This window comes from Taurulus bubalis, assembly GCF_910589615.1.
Source record: "Taurulus bubalis genome assembly, chromosome: 4".
In the NCBI taxonomy this organism is placed as follows: domain Eukaryota; kingdom Metazoa; phylum Chordata; class Actinopteri; order Perciformes; family Cottidae; genus Taurulus; species Taurulus bubalis.
In genome coordinates, this window is record NC_136592.1 from 10,132,787 (window position 1) to 10,154,492 (window position 21,706).

Consider the following 21,706-nt stretch of genomic DNA (forward strand, 5'->3'; position numbering starts at 1 on the left):
CAGGATAGTTGTTAGCAAAAATCTTGCTGTCAGCAGATGAGTTTTCTGGAACACATTATGATTAGTGGTGTATGCCGGTGTCGGACAATGGATTGGTTTAAATGAACCAAAACGCTCTATGGAAACGGCAATATTTGATTAAACTTCCTGCGCGAAAAACAGGGTATGAAAATGCCTTTGCCGAATAATTAATGTATCTTTGTCTCCGGACATCATGAAACATGGCCAAATACCAGCTGACAAGAAAGAACAATTACAACTTAAAAAGTGTAACAATTTAAACAAATTTCCCTTAATTTCTCTGTCATCGTGGGTTATAGAGCAAATGCGACTTGTTTTGTTTCCAGTTAACAACCCCCTACTGCTCCTATTTCATCTGGCAGATAACAGCCATGCATAAAGCTTTGCCTGCTCCGGAAACTCCTCACAAAACCACGCTCGCTGCAAACGAGTTGGTGGAAATGTGCCTAACTCGCATCCCTGTTGTGCAATGTTTCAAAAAGTTTGCTTCCAATTTCACAAATTCAATTGGATAGAAACGTGACTGCCGGCTCATCTCGTTTGCATGGTCAGGAATGGCCCAGTCTTGATAAAGGAATTGAATGAACACGTAATCTACACTACAATTAAAGAGTCGATTAGCACGGCATGATCATTTCTGTCACAGCGAGGTGAAGAACCGTGCATGTGTAGTTGAACCCGACTGGCTTTTGATAACCTGGATCTCGGTAATAAAAAAAAAAGCGCTTTTGGTTATTTTGAAAAACATTTCGGACCAATCACATTTGCACTAGTTTGATATGTTTTTCTTTTTTTAACAAGCACCTGTTGCTTGTTAAAACTGGAATATTTGCTCTCTGTCTAAAAAGCAGAAGTGCAACCAGTTGAACCCCTCTGTGTTTTTGCATAATTGCTTCTGCAAGGCTCTGTTGTTCCATTTCACAATGTGACATGTTGTTTGTTTCAGGCCACGGCTGTGCTTGTGTTTCAGTAATACATACCTTGCTTCACGCCCCTTTCCGGTGCTCTCATATAGATGTTGCACTAGTCATTATTTGCTTGTGCCTTTACTTGTGAAAAATCCATTTCTCGCCATTAAAATTGGTTGGTGTATAAAGGTTTATGTTTATCTGAGTTTCTTAGTGGTGGTGGTGTTGTTGTTTAGATATGATATGCATTATAACTTTTTTTGGTGAACATTTAATTGTACTTCCTGGGTACTTTGCTAAATCATAATAAGGCAGCTATAGCTCAAAGTAAAAGTGTCATTTCTTTCCAAAGCAGTCAGAAGACACACACACGCGTGCGCACACACGCTGCTGCACATCGTGCTCTCTCCCCCTTTTTAAAAAAATAAATATATTTCCTGTTTGATCAATGATAGCAACGGCACCAAAGCCTCTCTGATTGTTCGCAGACAGAGGGTGTTACATGCTGTCATGGTGCATTGTCTTGTCCTCTGAAGTTATTTACTTGTTTGCTTCCTCCCTCGATTTCTTCTTTGTTCCCGTGTTTGCCTTGCGCATGTTTGCTGATTGGTGTTGTGATAATTACAAGTAGGATTGTGCCGCAGGCGCTCCTGTATGCTCTGATGTCTCCCACTGAGCCACTGTTCTTTTCATTGGCTGATTAAAGAAAACAAACACCATTTTGTACATCTGATTGTGCTGAGCACACAGCACAACTGTGCAAGTTTAAAATACAGAGGTGTCTCTTGTTCTCACAATATATTCAATTCACATCGAGACAAAGAATGCAGTATTTCATAAAAGGCAATGGTTTGATTCATACAGGAATTCATACAATTACATGCAGAGCTGTTTCTATATTGAAGCACAGAGCCACACTTTGATATCCTTTGCAGGTTAAGGAAGTCTGTCTCTGACAGGGTTGATGCTTCGTGTAATGTTACCTGGGTAGTTCATGAGTAGTCACAGTTCAATCAGGTTTTGCAACGTAATCATACATATTCAACGTTTATCTTTCTTGGGATGTTGTTTGGCCAAAAATCCCCGACAAAATAAATGGCATGTGGGACATCAGAGTGCAAAGTTGTTTTTTCCTCTCCTCCACTTAAAAGCAAGTGGTGGTTAACACATGATCTGAACTTTCACTGAGCTGACAAGACTGGCAGATACAAGAAGGGGAAACACAACGTAAAAGACATTATTAGCTGCTTTTTAATTTTTTTTATTAAAGAAATGCCTGTCATAGCAGGCTTTACTGATACAGAAATGCCCACATTGATTCCCTCCCAGCTTTGCCTTTATTCAAGCAGTTTGAATCGATGCAGCTGTATCTTAGGCATTAAGCTTAGCACATTGATTCCAGTTGGTGAATCGTGACACCCTCTGTGTGTGTGTGTGTGTGTGTGTGTGTGTGTGTGTGTGTGTGTGTGTGTGTGTGTGTGTGTGTGTGTGTGTGTGTGTGTGTGTGTGTGTACTTTGATTTCGCTCAAGGTTCTGTATCTGTGAGAAAGCTGTGTATGTGGGTTTTAAACATGTACAGAGAAGTAAATTAACCCCCACACCTTCTGTTCCACATCTGCTCCGCGTGTTTCTGTAGGTCAAGGCTAACACGGGCACTGAACTAGCAAAACAATTTACTTCTGTGTAAGTAAAGCGCTTTGTCAGCGGGACGTTCTGTGATTCTCTGATTGTTGATGCAGCCGTGGATGGATGGGTGCACATTTAACTCCCAAGTCTCTCTTTCTCTTAGTCAAAGCGTTCAATATGCTTTGGCCCTTTTGGCGGTGATCCTCCGCCGGCCGTTTACAATATTAAGCCATTCCATTGTCCGCACGGCCATTGCAGGGTTCTTACGGTCATGGAAAACCTGGAAAAGTCATGGAATTTTAAAATAGTTATTTCCAGGCCTGGAAAAGTCCTTGAAAAAAGTAAAATCCCCAAAGTTTTGGAAAAGTCATGGATATGTGTTATATTCATATGTTCATGACATTCATTTATGCTGAGTTTGAAATAATGAATATGCTTTTAAAAGAAAGATGCTCAAATATAAGCAGGCATACATACAGGCATCTATATAAATGTTTATTCTTTTAATCAAACTATTGTCTCTCATTCATTTGTGTCATTTAAGGTATACTGTATGCTTTGAAATTGTCATTGTTAGTTTAAATATTAAATGTTCTCACTTTTTCATGTATACACCGAGATTTCACAAAATGTTTAGTGTTTGGAAATTTGGTTTAAAGTCATGGAAATACATTGGTCAAAATGTGTAAGAACCCTACCATTGGCTCTCTGGGCGAGATGTAGAACAGCTGAGGGGAGTATGGATTGATATGGGACTCATGGGAGCTTTCAGAAGGAATGAGATGGATGACACACTTGAGCAAAGCACTGTACTCTCCCTTAGGCCAGATCTGTTTAGGATGCGTTTGTGCTAAACCACCAATACCATACATGTACTGTACCAGCTTGTACACGCTTGGAAGTTCAATATAAAAAATCATTTATTGACTAAAATTACACTGCCACTTTGCACCCTCACACACTGAGGTCACTGCTACAGGTCCCACTCAGCGGGAAAGTCCTCCCCTGGGTGTTTGCTAACAGCTGGCCACAAAATGGAGCTTAGCTATTTTAATGCGTTTTCTCATCTGGAGAGGGCACGCATCTCAGTTCCGCTCCGCATTGAATTAAAATCAATATGGTCCAATCTTATCAACACCGCTGTCCTGGCCTACTGATCATGCTGTGTGAGGAACTACAGTTTTATTTGGGAAGATCCGTACCTTTTCCGTGGTGATTTGAGTTCATGCCCCCCTGAGCCGTGAAGTGTACAACCTCCTATTAAACCGCGTGATTTATCTGCTGCATTGATTAGAGGTTCATTGACTTGAACATGGCTGGCCAGCCACCGATTCTAAGTGCATGGGAATATGAAATAGGCTTTCATTTGGGCACACACGCTGTGCTGAATGGCTATGTCCATTTACATGTATTGGGAGGTGTAAGTGTGTCATTGCATGTACTTCAGAGAGTTACATAGCCCATTGATGCATGTATTTTTAATTGCCAGGCCTGTATGAGAGGAAGAGGAAGAGGCCCCTGGACAGAGTCTGAGCTGAACTCTGCCTGCCCTGTCACTTAATTTGTTTCTTCTCCGACTCTCTCGCTCTCTCTCTCTCTCTTTCTCTCTGTTTTTTCTGTTTCTCTCTCTGAGTGTTGCTAGCCGACCTTCACTGGGACAAAGCTATGATTCTAATTGCACTGATAGCAATACTACCACCAAAGCACTGTGGTGGTGCCATGTGAATTTGTCTTTCTTTTCACTGATGACTCAGAGTAGAGCGGCTGAGAAGGTGATGCTGGTAGCCCCTTTGTTAGTGTGTGTGTGTGCACTCGAAGCCTGTCGGCCATACAGTAGGTTGTGGAAAAACATGTAGCGCCTGTCACGTGACGGGAGAACTTGAGCCTGGACGTGGACTCGCCGCTTGCTGCTGTCTTTTCCAGTTCGTGAAGCCAGAAAATCCAAATGTGTGTCCCATTGAACCAGTTCCCTCCTGTTCCCCCGGCAAACGCCACAGTCAAGTCTGTGGAAGCGTTTACTTTGAAGCAGCTGCATTCACAACACAGGAAAGCCTGCTAATCTCTGCATGCGCATGCTCTCTATCCTCTTGGTACCACTTGCTGTCTCCTCTCCCTTGATGTAGCATGCCTGCAGCAGGGATATGTGTTTGTTTATTTGTCGTCAGAAATCAATTGCACAAAAACACTTCTCGACAACCTGCCTTAGTTTGAAGTAATCGAGTCGTGCTGTAGACGGCTTCTCCCCCTTGCTACCGTAAGCAGCACCCAATGTAAAAGTTTACAAGCTTTATGTTCATGGTATTTATTAATGTATGTAATGACACCGTCAACCTGATTACACAATCTTGGCCCGATGCGTTGCCTGTCTCTCAAATTTAATTCTGGTATGGGTTGATTTGATCTCATTTTTTTCCTGCCAACTGGTGGGTGGTATGCACACGCTCCTGCCCACAGGCGCCTGCATATGTGTGTGTGTGTGTGTGTGTGTGTGTGTGTGTGTGTGTGTGTGTGTGTGTGTGTGTGTGTGTGATGTTTATTCATCAACGATTATATGTGAAATCAAGTGTATGCGTGTAATTAGCATATTGTAAATTTCAGTCGGTAGATCAAATGTAAAGGTCCTTGTTGTGTTGTCTGTATCAGGCTGGAGTCCTCATTAATGCTGCCATGTTTGTTTGTTTATTCTAATGCAGAACTTCTTATCTTTCTTTGTCTATCAAAGTCATCATTATTATTGTATTATATTAACAATCCTATTTCTGAATATTTCTTTAACATGGGTAAATGGTAACTAAAGAACACTACTCAGGTTCAGAGAATGCTCAATTACGTACACATCAGATATCGGTCTGACGGCAGATAAGACACTTGAGTCAAGCGGATATCCGGGCCAAGACTTTTTCCATGTCTGGTCTTTGGTCACATTCGGATTAGCAATTTGAAATGAGAGCCTGGATTTGGGAGTTGAGAAACGCCGTTTAGCAGGCAGGTAGCCAATTTACGAGCTCATTTTAAACCAGTGAAAAGCTCAGTCTTGGTCAGAGTATATCCGTTCCGATATTGCATTTTTCGCCCAATACATTCCAACTTTTTTGCTCCACGGCCAAACTGTTTACCTGCGTTTGACCAAAGCCTGCTCAACCGTGATTGGTCAATACTTCTCGGACTACAAACGGAAACCAGAAAGCTGCCGACGCCAAAATATTTTTCCTGTAGCCTACAGATTCTACACGTGAATGCAACATTACTTTATTGAGATTAGTTATTGAGTATCAGTAATTCTGCTTTGTCTTCACTAGATTTGAGATGAAGACTTGTCTAAGAGTGACAGAGCAGCCCACTGTAAGTAAGCTGTTATGGCACATTCCAGAGGTTAGTTCCTCAAGTTTAACCTCTTTCTTTAACAGTCAGTATCTGAACGGAAATCTTTTTGTGAATTGCTTAAAAAGATGATTAAGATCTAAACTCCACCAATCGGTCGAGCAATTTCCTAAATGTCAGTTTTACAGTTTAGAGCTAAAATATATTTAAAAAGACTCAGTTATGCTTTGTCAAATGTATTGTTTGTTCCATTTAAATATCTGAGAGGTGACTGACGCGTCCCAGCTGTCCGGAGACTGTTGTAATACATCAGAGAGGAACCATCATTTGCAAGGAGGAAATCTAACAAGCTCATGATGAACTGTACATCAGTCAACACGAGTCATTCTGCGCCTTAACTTTGATTTTGTTTGAAGTTTAAACAGTGGCTGGTGCCGTTGTGTGCAATGCGCTGTTGATGTTTTCTCTTCACTTAACGCCCTCTGAAGCAAAATAATGTCTGGATACTTATTGCTTCACGCTTAATTATGCTATGGGCATAGTGAGGGTGCACACCCACTCGCTCAGTGGTAGAGCAAGGTTGTCCTTCAATAAAGAGGGTCGGCGGTTCGATCCCAAACTCCGCTAGTCCAAGTTGATGTGTCCTTGGAAAGGACCTGTAACCTCAAATTGCTGTGCTGGTGGTGTCTGAATGAGTATGAATGAGTAGATGGGCAGGTGGCCCCTTGCGTGCTTCCTGCCATCAGTGTATGAATGGGTGAATGATGACCTGTAATGATGACCTGTAAGCTTGGGAAGCTTTAAGTGGAAAAAAAGTAGTCCATTCTTACATTTTGACCAGTCAATGTAGATTATCATTTTGTCTTTAATTGGAGTGCAGATTGCTTTGATCCGACTGTCAGAAGTCGGCTGCATTGCAGTCTGTTTTCACTAATTGTGCCATATCTGGTCAATATCTTGTGCTTTATTTTTTGCTCACTTTTTGAAATGAGAAAAACAGGTTATTTGTGCTGTAGGAAGGAAATGGATAACTAACATTTCTACCTGGTGGTCTGTGCGTTTCCCTGAGAAGAGATGAGTTTGATGGACAGCTCAGGGGTGAGAGTTACTTTACCAATAAAGAGAAGAAATTGTGAGTTCCAGACAGTGAGGGAGGAAAGGGAGGCGAATGAGATAAAGGAGGCAGGAAGAAGTTTGCAGTTGTTTGAAAGGGTGAAAGCAAAACCTGTGTTGATGGAGACAGGCTGGTTACCAGATGGGTTTTGTCAGAGAGAGAAGGGAACAGAGAGAGGGAAATGGTTAAGAGATGGAGGCTGATGTGGCTGTTTGTAATGCGATATGGCAGATGCGATTTTATTTTTAGGACACAAGGCCCCAGAACGATAGGTTTTATAGGGTTTTGAGTGGGTTGATCTTTTTAAATATTCAACTTCAATGAAATATGGAGCATGACTCCGGGCTGTTTGGAATTCATAAGTCTGTTTGGCAGTTCTGGCCCTGCATATTGAGAGCTGTCGGAGTCGGCCTGAGTGTTAAACACAAGCCCTCGGCTGGCAGCAAAAACAATGGCTAAAAAGAAACACCTCCGATAGACTACAAAAGAGACGAAGAATGGAAACCTTTCCATTGGAGTTTGAAATATTTAATCACCTTTTGCTGTCAGGACAGTGGTGGGTGATTCAATCTTGTGTTGCATTATATGTGTGAAGTGCTGAACCTTATCTCAATGCACCGCTGTTGCTAAACAATCACTCGTATAAAGATTATTAGGGAATTTCCTCGTTTTAATAATGATACCAAACTGAAGCTTTTCTTTTAATCATATTTTTTTACTTTGAGAAATATTATCATTTCATATACATATTTCACAAAAGAAGTCAAACCTCATAAATGTAAATGTTGTCTGAACACAAGCATCAGTAGAAGAACTTTGCCTTAAAAAAAAAAGCCTAACATTGACACTATTTTATATTTAAATGAGCATCCGGTCAAAGAAACAAGACTAAGAATCCACCCAGACATTCAATGCCTGTTTTCCGCACTTGAATTGTTCTATACTTTGACAAATGAAAGTATTTACCAGTCTAGTATTGATGTGTAATACCAATACCTACTTGTGTAAACTTAAATATAGGACATGTATTGTACTGATTATATGTACCTCCTACCTGGACGTTGGCAAGTGAAAACCAGAGAAAGAAAAACATCAGCAATGTAAAAAAGGTTTTCATATGGAATTTTAACCATGTTTTGTTCCAAAAGTAGACACATCTCTTCTTGATCTCAAAGGAACTTATCAGAAAACTCCTGGGGGGCTGAACATGTGTTATGGAAACAGATGACTTATGCAATCTCTCCACACTCCACTGCAGTCCGTGTGTGTACAGCACTCAGGAGTATATCGGTTGTACTCCTCATCCATCATATAAACTTCTCTTCAGTCCGCTAGTTCATTAATCCATGTTACAGGCTGATTGGAAGCTAACCGAGAAATGTGTGCTTCTCTGTGTTTGTCTGTCTGCGGACGCATTTGCGAGTGCGTGGCAGCTTCGTGTCTGGAGGCGTGTGAAGGATCAATATTTTACTCTCCCAGTGTGACAGGTGTACACTGCTGGAGAGAGCGGCTGATAGAAACCCTTAGTTAGTGTGAAGCTGCCGAGGGGAAATACATATGCATTAGACCACGGCTGCTGGGGTTATTTACCAGCAGTAACCACACAAACAACAACAGGTAGCACAGCCTGAAACCAAGACATGTTTAATTCATGCCGCAGGCAGCCGAGTACACTGGTTATACACCTGCATCAGTGAAATAGCCAATGCTTATTAGAAAATATGTGTGTGTGTGTGTGTGTGTGTGTGTGTGTGTGTGTGTGTGTGTGTGTGTGTGTGTGTGGCAAAGAGATAGAGACCCCAGGAAGTGATGCTGTACCTGTACGAGGAAACATTCTCAGTCCATTACCCTCCATGTAGGTATAATTAGAGTAAAGCAGGACTAAGAGCCCGGGCTGCTACAACCATCTGCCAGGTGTATTTTCTCTTTGTAATACAAGTGGACAGATTTGTTTATATTGTAAAAGATCATGCATCTTCTTCTTTTTCTTTTTGCCTATTTTACCCCATTTATTACAGATTGCATATTTGTATAATCGCTGACCATGGCCTGGTACGGCAGGTTCATTAAAACACGAGTGCATTTTAACAACTTGCGAGATGTAACACTTGCTTGAGATGGGTAATTTACAACTCTAAACATGGTGTTTTTTTCTTCCTCTTTCAGAGTTATGTTAACGTGTGGCAGTGCAGTTGAAAGCGGGAAAAGTATTTATTTCTGGAAGATGTTATTTCTAAGCTTTTAAAAACGAATAATTGAACTGGTATTTATGTTCCTCCAAAAGCACAGTGCAGTCGCGTCATTATCTCTGGTTTATGCGTGTGTGGTAAACATGTAGTAGCCGTTACACTATAATGATAATGCTAGTTTGCTGTGACATTGGATATGTGTGTGTGTGTGTGTGTGTTTTGTGTTCACGGAACCTTCAGCTATGCACTATTTGTGTCCACTGTATAAAGTTCATTGAAGATGGCTGTCTGTCAAACAAGTCGCCTCCTGAAAGGCCCCGAGAATGAATTTGACAACTATGTTTTTGACGTGTGATGTCTCGGAAAAACATTGCATCGCTCGGCTTTGACAGTGGAGAGTATGAGTATCTGTGGTCCATAAAAACGGAAGCTTGGCATTGTTTATTTTAATTATCTTCTCAATAGAGCATCCTCTGCTGTTTGTGTGTGTGTGTGTGTGTGTGTGTGTGTGTGTGTGTGTGTCCGTCCTAGTGGCAGTTGAACCAGGCTCACTTTTGAGGCATTGTTGGAAGCACCAAGGCGCGTTAACGCGATGTCACGCTTGGCTGCTCCCACAGTGGCTGGGGTTCACACTGAGGGGCAGAAGACTTGAGGGACATCCAGCTCACGTTGCCCTTTTTTTGGTTTTAAGCAGTAAACCACCCCCAACACCCTCTGCTCACTTTGTCATGTAGACTTGATTCTAATGTGACTCAATCATGTCTGTATAAGCATGGCGGCGGATATGTGTTAACATGTCTTCCTGAGTGTGTCCCTGGTGTGCACATTTGTCCCCGTGCACACAACGTTTGCCATGTCCAGTCAAATAATGTTTATGATTGCCAAGGATTTGTTTGTAGGTGAGTCATGGAGGTTGACCTATAAATGTCAAGAAACTGCCCCCGCTCTCTTCCAGGCTCCCATGCACTGTGTTCATAGATTACCTCCAAGGATGTGATGTCACCATTGTATTGGTTGTCGTTTTTACACTTGAAATAACAGACTGTGCTTGTATCTCCCTACATTATAAATCAAATAGAAGCCTCTCCCCTTCTGTAAGCTGTACTCAAAAAGCACACGAGTGGCATGACTTTTACCAGAGTGGTGATTGTGAAGGAGCCAACAATGTTCTCTTTTTGGACTGATCATCACTGTCACTAAATCAAAATATGCTCTTCTTTCAGGCTTCATTAGTTGTAGTGCATACCCCTGGGGCTGCAGATGATAATTATTTTCACTATCAATTAATCTGTCAATTATTATTAATCTAATAATCATTCCAAGAGCCCATTGTGTAATCATCAAATTGTGTATTTATTTCCAACAGTCCAAAATCCAAATTTGCTCAATTCAGAACAATCAGAAAACAGAAGAAGAAGAAAAAATGTTTGGCTTATATAATTGATGATTTTATCGAAAGTGAAAACAGACGTTGCTTAATTTTTTGTTGATGCACTGATCTTACAGTAAATACCATGTGGAGCCATATATTGTTGCGGTAGAATAAATTTAAACAGTAGAGGACAAAAAGACAGTCCAAACCCAGTCGTGAATACACACTGTCACACATGCGCCTAAAAGGCTCCCAAATGATGTGGCTTTTCCACTAACACCAAGATCCATTCTTCTGTACTTACAAAGATATTTGGGGTTGTTAAATATGGGAGACAGAGGAGGGGGGTTAAAATCACAGCTCAACAAAGCAAAAACACTTTGATATGCATTTGGGCCGGCCAGGCTTCACTTACCTATAACAGTGCTAGTTTCCACATTACCCACAGGAATCGTTGTCGGGGCTCTTTCAACAATCCATTCCCACACCTCCTTTATTTTCTCTTCCTCTGTCTCCTTATTGCTCCCTCTCTTTTTTTATACTTATACTATTTCTGTCTAGTCCAAATCACAATCATTGCCTCCAAATCATTGTCCTGAGGCTTTTTATTCTGCCCATCTTGTCATCATTCTCCCTCCTCATCATCATCATCCACCCATTTCTCCCACTGTTGCCCTTCTTCCACTCTCCTTTCATTGCTTGTTGCCTCTCATCCTTTTTGTTAATCCCACGTGCTGTTTTTCCAGACGACAGAGACCCAAGGCAGACCGCTCCACACACACATACAGACACACGCACATGCACATGCACATGCACACGCACTTCACTATGACTAACAAGGCAGGGGCGAACCTTCAATGACTGCCGTGTGCACCAGGTAATGATCTTTAATTACAGCCAGCCTGATGCACACAGCCCAGCTAACAAGCTGTCTTCTAGCTTTTACCTCTTAAAAAGGCTCACTGGGGAACATCGGAGCATCAACACATTACTAACCCCATACTTGGTCAACTCCTAAATGTTGCTGTCCTCTGCACGTCTCCTCTCTCCGTACAAACACATTCAGTTTTAGTAGTTCTCGGCACAGTATCACAGTGTCATATACACAGATATGTACAGCCGTCTATTAGAGGAGAGTAAGTTGGGAGTTGCAGCCCTGAATGGGGGAAAATAGACTGCAGGCCAGACTTTTAAAACAATGATGCTTGGCACCAATGGCTGAATTTTTTTTTTGTATTATTGGACAAAAGCAATCACAGTTTGAAGATGCCAACTATAGCCTTGGAAACTTGTGAAAGTAATCATTAATTATGTTGTTTGTATTATATTTTTGCACAATTTCTTTAATTGATTTTTCATTCCATACATTTGACCTGATCCTTGTGCTGTAAACTGGCCCCAGATGTTCCACTTCTGGATGCAAAAAGAACAAACAAACATGGAGGATAGTCATCATAAGACAGAACATGCAGAAACTGCCAAGCCAGCTCGCTGCTTTGTGATTTCATGGCGGCTGTGGAAGTGTGTGTGTTTGATCTTTATAACTTCAACTTGTTGTGTCAATCACTCCGCAGAGAAAAAGAAAAGAAAAAGGCATATTCCTCTCTGTATTTCTCCGAGTCTGCATGACTACTCTCTTCTTTAAGTGATCAAATACTGAAAACTTCATAAGAACTGAGAGACGGGGAGGGAGGGAGTGTGAGATGAGAGGAAAGGCTCATCTGCATCTGTATTAGCTGTGAAAATGCAAGTGGACCAAATGATCTGACAAGAAGAAAGTGTGAATTCCTCTCTGCAGCTATTTGCAGATAGAAAAAAAAGAAACACTCAGTATTGAACAGGGCCTTTTACATTGCTACAAAATGCCACCCTATCAGACATTTAATAGACCACCACGGTTCCATCTTGAAATTCCTGATGATATTCTCAAACCGTTCAGAGCGGCGATTAGTCTGCTTTGTTTGAGATCCTACTTGTCTCATGCTGCAACAGATCCCGTGTCAGTAGCTGGTTAAAACAGACTGAGGGCTGTGAGACTTACAGTTTAAGGACACATTTTACTGAAAAGCTGCACAAGCAAGCACAGATGCAACAAGCTCAGCCTGCCAGCTCTCTTATCAATGTTTTTCAAGTGTTTGTCTTTTCCATTCTGCCTTCCAGCAAAGGTTAAGGATGGCGGCGGACTGAGGACTGTGATAGACTGCATTTTAACAACACGTTCATATTTTACAGACATCCAGAAAATACCAATCTCCAGGCTTTAAAAAAAAAATATATATATATATACATGTGTTGACTGTTTCTCTCCAATCGCTCACCAGCTTGTCATGTAGATGAGTTCATTGTCACCTAAATGGTGGCAGGTGGTTTAGCTTCAGCAGTAAGGAGAGAACAAGACAAGCGAGCACTGCTGCAGTCTCGTCTTCACTTTCTGTCTCTCTGCTGAGGCTCCCTGCCTAAGCCGGTCTGCCTCCCAACTTCTCCCAACTTCAAGAGAGCCGAGGAGGAGGAGGAGGAGAGAGATGAGTAAAAGCTCATCTGCATCATTTGAAGCAGCAAATATAAATGGAGCAAACGGTTTTACATGAGGAAATGTGAACTCCTTTTTGCTGCCATTTGCAGATGGAATAAAGCCTCTCGCTTTTCTCTAATATCGGACAGGGAAGGTTTTCCAATAGACTATCGCGGCGAGGTGTGAAGATCAACTGCTACGTTTTGGAAAATCAATACAAGAGTGCAAGATGTTACTACATCAATGCACGGACCAAAAATTACAAAAATGTATCAGATTCTATCAGAAACCCATAATTCCATTTCCAGTAGAACCAACACTCCATCCACTGTCTTTATATATAAAAATGTAGGGTACAGACAAATTCGAACATTTGATCGTGTAAAATGTTGACAAAAGAAATGCAGCATTTGCTTTTACAGTGCCTTCACCAACTTCCTCTTGAAGTGATCGGCATGCTGCATGAACAATAAAGTGCTGTTGGGAACACGCCTGCAGGAGCAGTCACCACAAGGCGAGCTAACAACAAAGGTTGCAGCGCCAACTAACCCCACCCGCCCCGAACTCCTCCTGGTCAAAGGCAATAACGGAAGCAATGAGCGATGTTATTTACAAGGACATGCACACATTTTGTGTTGTTAAAGTGCTCTATTTAAATGGATGAATATGACCCTGAAATGGAGGTAAACAATATCCAGATGTCAACATTTAAGTGAAAAATGCATCCCTTTGGGGCACCGTCCAAAAATGTTGCCCTTTTTGTCACTGCTTATTGTTAACGGAGAAACAATGTCGGACATCAAGGTTTGTTTACAGGTCTTGGGGAGTACGACTGCTTTTTCAAAAAGTTTGTCTAAAGTGTTTTTAGTGGCTGTGCGGAATCCGATAAATTGCCTTAAGTGATGTCACCTGAGTCGGAGTCTGTCGGAGCGGAAGACAAGTTTGTAAAGGAAAATAATCTGGGGGTATGGACATTAGCCACTATCAGCAGAACACACCCTATTCTCTAACGGCCTGCGCTCAAGTGGAATTGTGGGTAATGGAAATGAAGGCACCAACATTTTACAAGGAAAAGGAACGCTTGGAATTAAAGACACTTTATCTCTGGTTCTGCTGCAACCATTTTGATTTTTTCTTTACTTCCCATCGTGAGTTTAACAATATTGTATGATTGCAATGCTACATAGGTGTAGTATTCTTTTAACTACTGATAGTGTAGCAGTTTATATCATTTTTCGGGGGGGTTGCTAGTGTTCTAAAATAAGTTAATGCCAGTCTAAATGAAAGCACTTTAATGTATATACAATTGAAAGGCCAAATTGAAGCAGAATTGAATTGCACTAACTCTTAGTGTGACGATTGTTGTATCGGATTGCTTATCGAGTGACTCGGTCTGTGTCTAACTGACTCAGAGGGATAAATACACAACCCCACCAACACAGCATGTGTTGTGTTCAATAAACGACGACGGTTTTGTCTTCAAATTCCACTTGACTCGTTCTCCTGAAGAACCCGTGTCAGCTGTTGGTTAACGGAGTACAACCTGTGAGAAGACGTGTGTTCTACATCTCACAGACGTGTTTTACAGCTCAGATGAAGGCGTACTTTGGGAAGCTAGCGAGGCTTCAAAAGAAGGGGCAGCGAGGTGTCACAGGCGGGCAGAGTGAAGAAACTGAACCTCCCGGCTCTTTGATCATGTTCCCCACTAAAGAGCCAGGGGTCTGTCAGGAAAAGAATTGCACTTTTGGACAGAAGATTATAGTAAGGTGTGGGGTTTTTAGTCCTTTTTTGAAGTGTGAATTTACAGGTTGGTAATAAATGCGAAAAAACAAACTGATGTCTGATAATACCCGCTGGCGTGTTCTCCGTCTTTCTCGCCAGTTAAACATATCGACAGAAGTGTAAACAAGATATTAACATGTACATTGCTGATACCACATTTGATAATGTTCTCAACAGCAGGACCTGAGAGTGTGTCATTTGAAAAGGAAATGTGTGCTTGTGAGATATTGGACTTGCCGAGCACAGAGACACACAACACACACACAAGAGGGGGGGGGGATGGAGCACAGTATCCACAGTGGGGAATAATTGTCATCTTTTAAAGATAGAGACTGCAACAACAGGAAGAGAGCAAAAGGGGTGAGATAATGAGAGGAGACCTGCTTTTTCAGCTGTGGTAACTGTTCAGTCACAGCAAAAAAAAGGCAACATACTCATTTCATCCTTTTAAAATCCTGTGTGTGTGTGTGTTCGTTTGCTTCATTTTGCAGTCGGTTCCTTCTTGTCTGTTCTCTTTCCTCCCTTTATCCTTATTTATTTGTCAGAGGTTGTGTTCAGGGACGTTCCTTGTCATTCGTCAGCGCGGCCCATAAAACACACTGTCATGACTGACTGGCCACGTTCCAAACTCATTACCGATTGGCTGACAGAGCGGGTCGCTCTGTTCTGCTCTGCTGTGTTTGACTCCTGTTTGCCAGACATTTCAGGCGCAGGAAATTTTAAATGCGGTGGTGTCTTTCCCCGCGTCACTCCTCTCAGCCTCGCGCTCAAGGTCACATGAATATGGATTTACCCTCTCCTTCCAGCACACATACTGATGATGAAGTCTACGATCTACTCAGAGAGATTATAATTCAGAACGTAGGTCTGATCTGGCCGTCACTGCTCCACTGACTGTCTGGGGGTGTGCTTTAAGTCGAAAACCAGAAGAGAGGGGCAGGAGGGAAGGGTGGGTGAGAGAAATAAGAAAGATGAAGAGGACTCCTGTAGGAGCAGGGAGCTGAGATGAAGAGCGGAGGAAGGAGAATGGATGATAATGGGGAATCAGTGGAGGTGGGAGGGTGTCATGTAAGAGAAAAGGGAAAGAGACTGGGAGATTGGAAAAGGGCGACGCGCAAAGTTATTGAGTTTCTGTTACGGCTGATATCCATTTCATCATATTGAGCTTGCCACAGTCTGCTGCAGGAAACATCCACTTCCACGCCGCAGGCCTGTGTGGGTATTCATTCTGACTGACAGTGAGCCCATGTGGATATGTGTACCTTTGCTTTAATTGTGCATGTGTTTGAGTGCTGCTTCATAATTTCCTCATGCTTGACAGTTTGATTTTAACATATGCACCTGTATTCATGTATGTATGGTAATGAAAATTGTAATACAATTGTTTTCATTTGCCGCAGAACGACTTCCGTCGACTTGCATTCCGTTGCTTGTTTGACCTTTTTTTCTAATTCGGTCTGTAATCTCACTTACCCCTTGCTTTCATTTACATAAAGGAGTCCCTTCTTGCTCTCCTCCCTCATGCTCACAGTTGTGCTCACTGCTTTTGTCTCTCTGTGTGTTTTTTTTCTTCCCCTCACAGAAAACAACAGGGCACCTTTGCAAAGGTCTCGCTCTCGGCAAAATATCAATTTAGGTTCAGCGGTGGTGAAAGCTCCTCCTGCCAAGGAGGCCCATAACGAGTCTGAGGGCCATCCATCTGCTGCCCGAGCCAAGGCTGCTGCGTGTCCGGAGTCGGGCCGCAGGTACAAGAACACCCCGGGTCTCAGCCACTGGCTGGACAGAGAGAGGGTGGTGGAGAGGGAGACGGTGAGGCCGCTGGAGAAAGAGAAGCAGGTGGAAGCAGAGCCTCCGGCCTTCCGGTCGTCCCCCGCCGGTGCTGCCGTCAGCGAGCGCAGCACCAACGGAGAGTCCGATCTGGAGGCTCTGCTGGCCAAACTCAGGGCCTTGTGAGGCTTGGTCCGCACGTTATCTCTGAAAGGACACACAGCGCCCACACACACGTTAATGCACTCCGAATGTGACCAAAAAGATTCCGCTTCTACGGTTTTGTAAACACGCAGAAAATGTAGTTAGGAAGACGACGTTTTGAAAGACTTGTGAGCCGTGAAGGTCTTGACGCTAATTAACCAAACAAGTATCAAGATCTTTAAATTAGCTGAATAGAAAATAATTTGTATGAATTACAAAAGAAAATTCCAGTAGGAAGAGGACAGCTGGCCCACGTAATGTCCTCAGAGCAGTCTTCAATAAATAGATAATATATTGACAAAAGTTATGATTGAATGGTTACTCTTAAGCATGTTAGTGTCAAACATCCCAGTTTAAAAATGAACATGCCACCGTCTCCACCTGATCCTGTAAAAAGTGCACTGCCAAAAAACTTTAAAATCCTTTATATATTCTGAAGAATTGGAATATATCAGTTTTTCTCAGAAAGTACAAGATGCAATGTAGTTAAGCACGTTCTTTGTAATCCAGAAGTATGCAATTTTATATAAAAATGATATCACATTCCTTTTCACATTGGCATGTCCTATCATTACCTCTTCTGTGTCATTTATTTTACAGCTTTATCATATTATCTTGTCCTCCCTGCATTTTAGTTTTCAATTACACATCAGTTATTTTCATATACATGTGACAATGAAATGAGCGTAAGCTTACATCTGCATGTATTACTTTCTGCATTTTATTATCTGTTTTTCTTTCTTTTTCCTTCTTTGAGTCTTTTCCATTCCTGTGATGGGTCGTCTTTTATATTCAAAGTATTAATCTAATCGTTTGTATTCAAGAAGAAAAAAATAGTTATCTGCATTCTATATAACTACAAATATGTGTACACAAAGGACCGATATATACAATATATAACATAACATTGTACTTGCAGGTTATAACAGCAATTTGATGTGATTGACAAGTTTATTTTGGTTGTACTAGACTGCTTTGTTTCTGTGTCACTGGCATTTGCACACAGTGAAAACAAGTGTGCACAACGGGAACACTATCAGAGAGTATTATTGTTCAAAATGTGGCACAAAAGTTCATCCAACCTCGAGTTAACCAGAATTGATGCTGCCTTCTGTCTCCCATCTCCCCAAGATTACTCGTATCCTAAGCACATGTGTTGTATTTGCTCACTTTTATAGAAACATTTACAATAAAATAAAAGTAAAAAAATGTTGACGTCTTTTTAATCATTAACAAAAGTTTCAAACGTATGACCGATATTATACATATTGTGTGTTTATTTTGTCCTCGGTGCTCATGATACTTTAACATTCACCAAGTTTGTGAGCAAAAAACATGCATCACATCCTAACCCAGCTGTCCTGAAATATAATCGAAGTAATCGGCTTGAATAGTAAAAAAATAAATAATAGGACTTCAATATTCAGCCTTCAGTTGTATCTGCTTGTAAATACTTTGGGAATTAGTTGGCAGCACTTGCCCCATGAAAAGGGACGATAAGGGGCTCAGATCATCTGTGCCCAAATTCTCCCAAAGGACTATTCACTCTTGTTTTTCTGTGCGTTCCAATACCAATAGCACCATGCTATGTATTATGCCAGATAAAGATGTAGGATGTCCCAACACATGGTATGTTAAATGCAGTGTGACTAAAGTCCAAGAATGTTCCACTGCATCCGATCACATTTTGCAGAACGTAGGCCAGCATGCTTTTTCTGGCTATTCTGACCCGTGATCCTCGCAGAGAGTCAAAGTGCAAAGTGCAATGTTATGACCAAGTGGATCCATGCAACAGCACTTACTTTGTAAGGGCAGCTGCAGGCGCACTATAAGGAAAAGGCATGCAATTTGAAATGCAGCTGATATTTTCTTTACTCCCTTCTTTCTGCATCTGCTTGCCTGTGAGGGTCAGTTTGATGTAAATGGCATTGTTTCATCATCACAGGACAATCTGCAGCTGAGAGAGACCTGCACGTGGTACTACATGTCTCTTTTTTTTGTTTAAGATGTGCACATCTCAGTGGACCCTGGCTGCTAGTTTCAGCCTGTGAATGACCTTTGTATATCATTCTGTTATGTGTGAAGTTTACAAGTTAAACAATTCATAAAAAGGCACTGTGCTAAATATAGGCTTCCTTTAAAACATCAATCAGTGTACATTAATATACGGTAGATATACTGTGGTCCAAAAAGCCCCATGTAATGTGGTTATACTGTAGACTGAATTGAAAGAGAGACATCTGCCCACCAGTTAACCCACTATCTGACAAGGTTCGCTTGCTGCCGCCTGTCAGATAATGAATATCTTCACCACTGGGAGAGACACAACTGTCCCCATCTGGAGCGGTGCCAAAAACAAACACCTGCCCGGTGATGCACTCAGCGGTGCAGTTGTTGTTGCTCCTCCAGTGGCCTTGATTCAGCTTCAGCTGGCTGTAGTGTGCTTTTTTTCTTGGAACAGTATTACAATCAAATCACTTTCTTTTAAGGGTTTTCATGGTTCTCCGCGAGAACAAGCACCGTTTTCGATATACGTCAGCTTTTTTGTAAAGCTGCTGCCTCTGCCTCAGAAGAGAGTTCATTTGTGTTGTTGTTTTTTTCTTCTTTGCAATGCCACGGAGGATTACCTCACTTTCTGTGTCGCTGAAGTTCTTTTTTTTTTCTTCAGCTTCCCGAATGTTATTTTGATCTCGATATTTTGTACGTGGGTGTTCTCATTTGCCTAAAATGGTGTTTCTGAGAACGTGCCATGTTCCTAATACAAGTTAATTAATGTGCTGTAAACATGCTTCTGATTTTCAAGTACATAAACAACACACCAGAATTCAGGATGAATAAATTAAGCATTTAATCCATCTTAACTTTTTGCAGAAATGTGCACAGTACTGTAATTTACAAAAAGCGTGTACTACGTAAGGGCTCCCGTGTGTCTGTCAGATAAGAAAACTAATGTTATTCAGACAGAAGTACATTTGGTCCTCATCAGGAGTAGGAGCAATGTTCCCTCTAATTTTTTTCAGCACTGAGCAAAAAATGTTTTTCTGAGCGCACATTTCAGCACTGTGAGCAAATCGCAACCACGCGACCTGCCAAAAATGACCACAAGCCTGCGTTAGCCATAGGGGATTCAAAGAGATGACAGCAAATGCATCAATATGTATACAAGGTTGATATTTATTCAATATCCTTTATAATGGCTGGGCTTTGGGAACATTTTAGTGATGGTGTTTTACCAGTCAGTTTAGTTGAACTTAAAGGATCTTTGTTGAACTTCAATAAGGGGAGGTTATGACTGGTTCACTGGTTATGACTGATAATGATATATATAAAAAAATAAAAGTATCAAAGGTGTTTAGTCATTTCTCAGCAGGTACAACATTTAAGTGGAACTTCATTGAAAGAAAAATGCTAATGCAGTGCTTAACAATAATTATAGGCCTATTAAATTGACATGGTGGCATTTTTTCTAAAGGTAGCCTATATAAACAATTTAATAACTTCATATTCTTCATATTTAAATATGTCTGAAAGTGTCATCCTACCTGTGTCAGTTTGGACTATTTCATCTAGCCACTCATGTTTGAACGTTAGGCAGACCTTTTTCTGGGGCGCCTGCTCTGCTTTTCTTTTCGCCATGGTAGCCTATAGTTGCTGGAGCAGGGCCCGCCAAGAGGAGCCTAAACAGCGCCGGCCCGAGCTCATGTGGCGCTCAGGGCGAGCTTCACTCCTGGCACCCGGAGGAGGACAGCGGCGGTGGGGGGTGCTAACGGAGGCAGAGCGCTAGCAGAGGTACAGAGAGCGCATGTCGAGAAACGGGACGCTGATTGGCCAAGAAGACTCGACACGACACATCAAAGATCTTATTATTTTGAAGATGGCTCACTCCTATCTCAGAAACACTGGCGCAAAAAAGATTTTTAACCCCTGAAAAAAAATCGTTTGTGCGGTCTGAAAAATGTGCACGGTCTGAAAAATCTATTGCGCGGCCACTTCGACTGGCCTGTGCGGCCGCGCACGCGCACAGCTTAGAGGGAACACTGAGTAGGAGTCTGGAGCTGTATGCTTATTGGCAAAACTTTCTCTTTAATTGCCTGTATGCTTTCTAGATCTAAAACATGATTACTTGTTGTCACAGCATCTGTGCAGGCCTGGTTCTTTGGAAGGAGAGCAGGGAAATGACCAGCTAAACTCATACACGCCACAAATTGAGAGGAGAAGGAGAGCATAAGGAGGGAAGGATCTTGTTATGGTGAGGGAGCCTTCATTACTCACAGGCCTGTGTTTACAGTCATGAGGTTTATCTATGGGCCTAATAAAGAGGAGCAAAACATATTGTGCAGCAGATTGCAATCTGGGCTTCTTTGATTGGAGAAGAAGTTAAAAATGTGTCCGAGGATTTGTCGAGAAGGAGGAAAGTACAAAGCAGATCAGCTTTTTCTGCAAAGAGTGAGCTCTCTGCTGTATTTATAACTGCCTAAACACATCATACTGGTGTATTCGATGGTGCAAAAATCCCTTTCTGTTGTCAGGCTGTCTGGCACACTCATTTTATAATATACTGCTGATAGTGCCAGTCACAGTTATAGCGGGGGGATGTTCTTCCATTGTTGATACATAGTGGAAGCAGCAGCCACAGCTCTGTGTGAGCACTCAGAGGGTTCAAGAACCCCTTGAAGGACACTGCAGACCCCATGAAAGCCTCAATTATCTTATGATTTTAGAAATCCCCTTGAAATTAACTCACAATAGTCACTAAAATATCTTTTAAAAGCTAACTAATTAACACGCTAATGAAGACCTCAAAGGATCCTTGCGGTAAAGCAAGTGGAACGCTAGCCGTCTGTTCATCACACACACCTAAGATGGAAACAGAAAAAACACAATTTATTA

General features: G+C 41.8%; 1 protein-coding gene across 1 annotated transcript in view; it reads left to right on the forward strand.

Annotated features, from left to right (window-relative positions):
* The window catches only part of LOC306735724 (protein diaphanous homolog 3-like), a gene marked incomplete at both ends in the record, with an annotated part of 144,443 nt that extends 127,645 nt beyond the window's left edge, over positions 1 to 16,798 (forward strand). The window contains one exon of the mRNA XM_079217260.1: positions 16,428 to 16,798. Coding sequence (XP_079073386.1) covers positions 16,428 to 16,798 — 371 coding nt within the window. The remainder of the gene's footprint in view (positions 1 to 16,427) is intronic.
* Between the last annotated feature and the right edge of the window lie 4,908 nt (positions 16,799 to 21,706).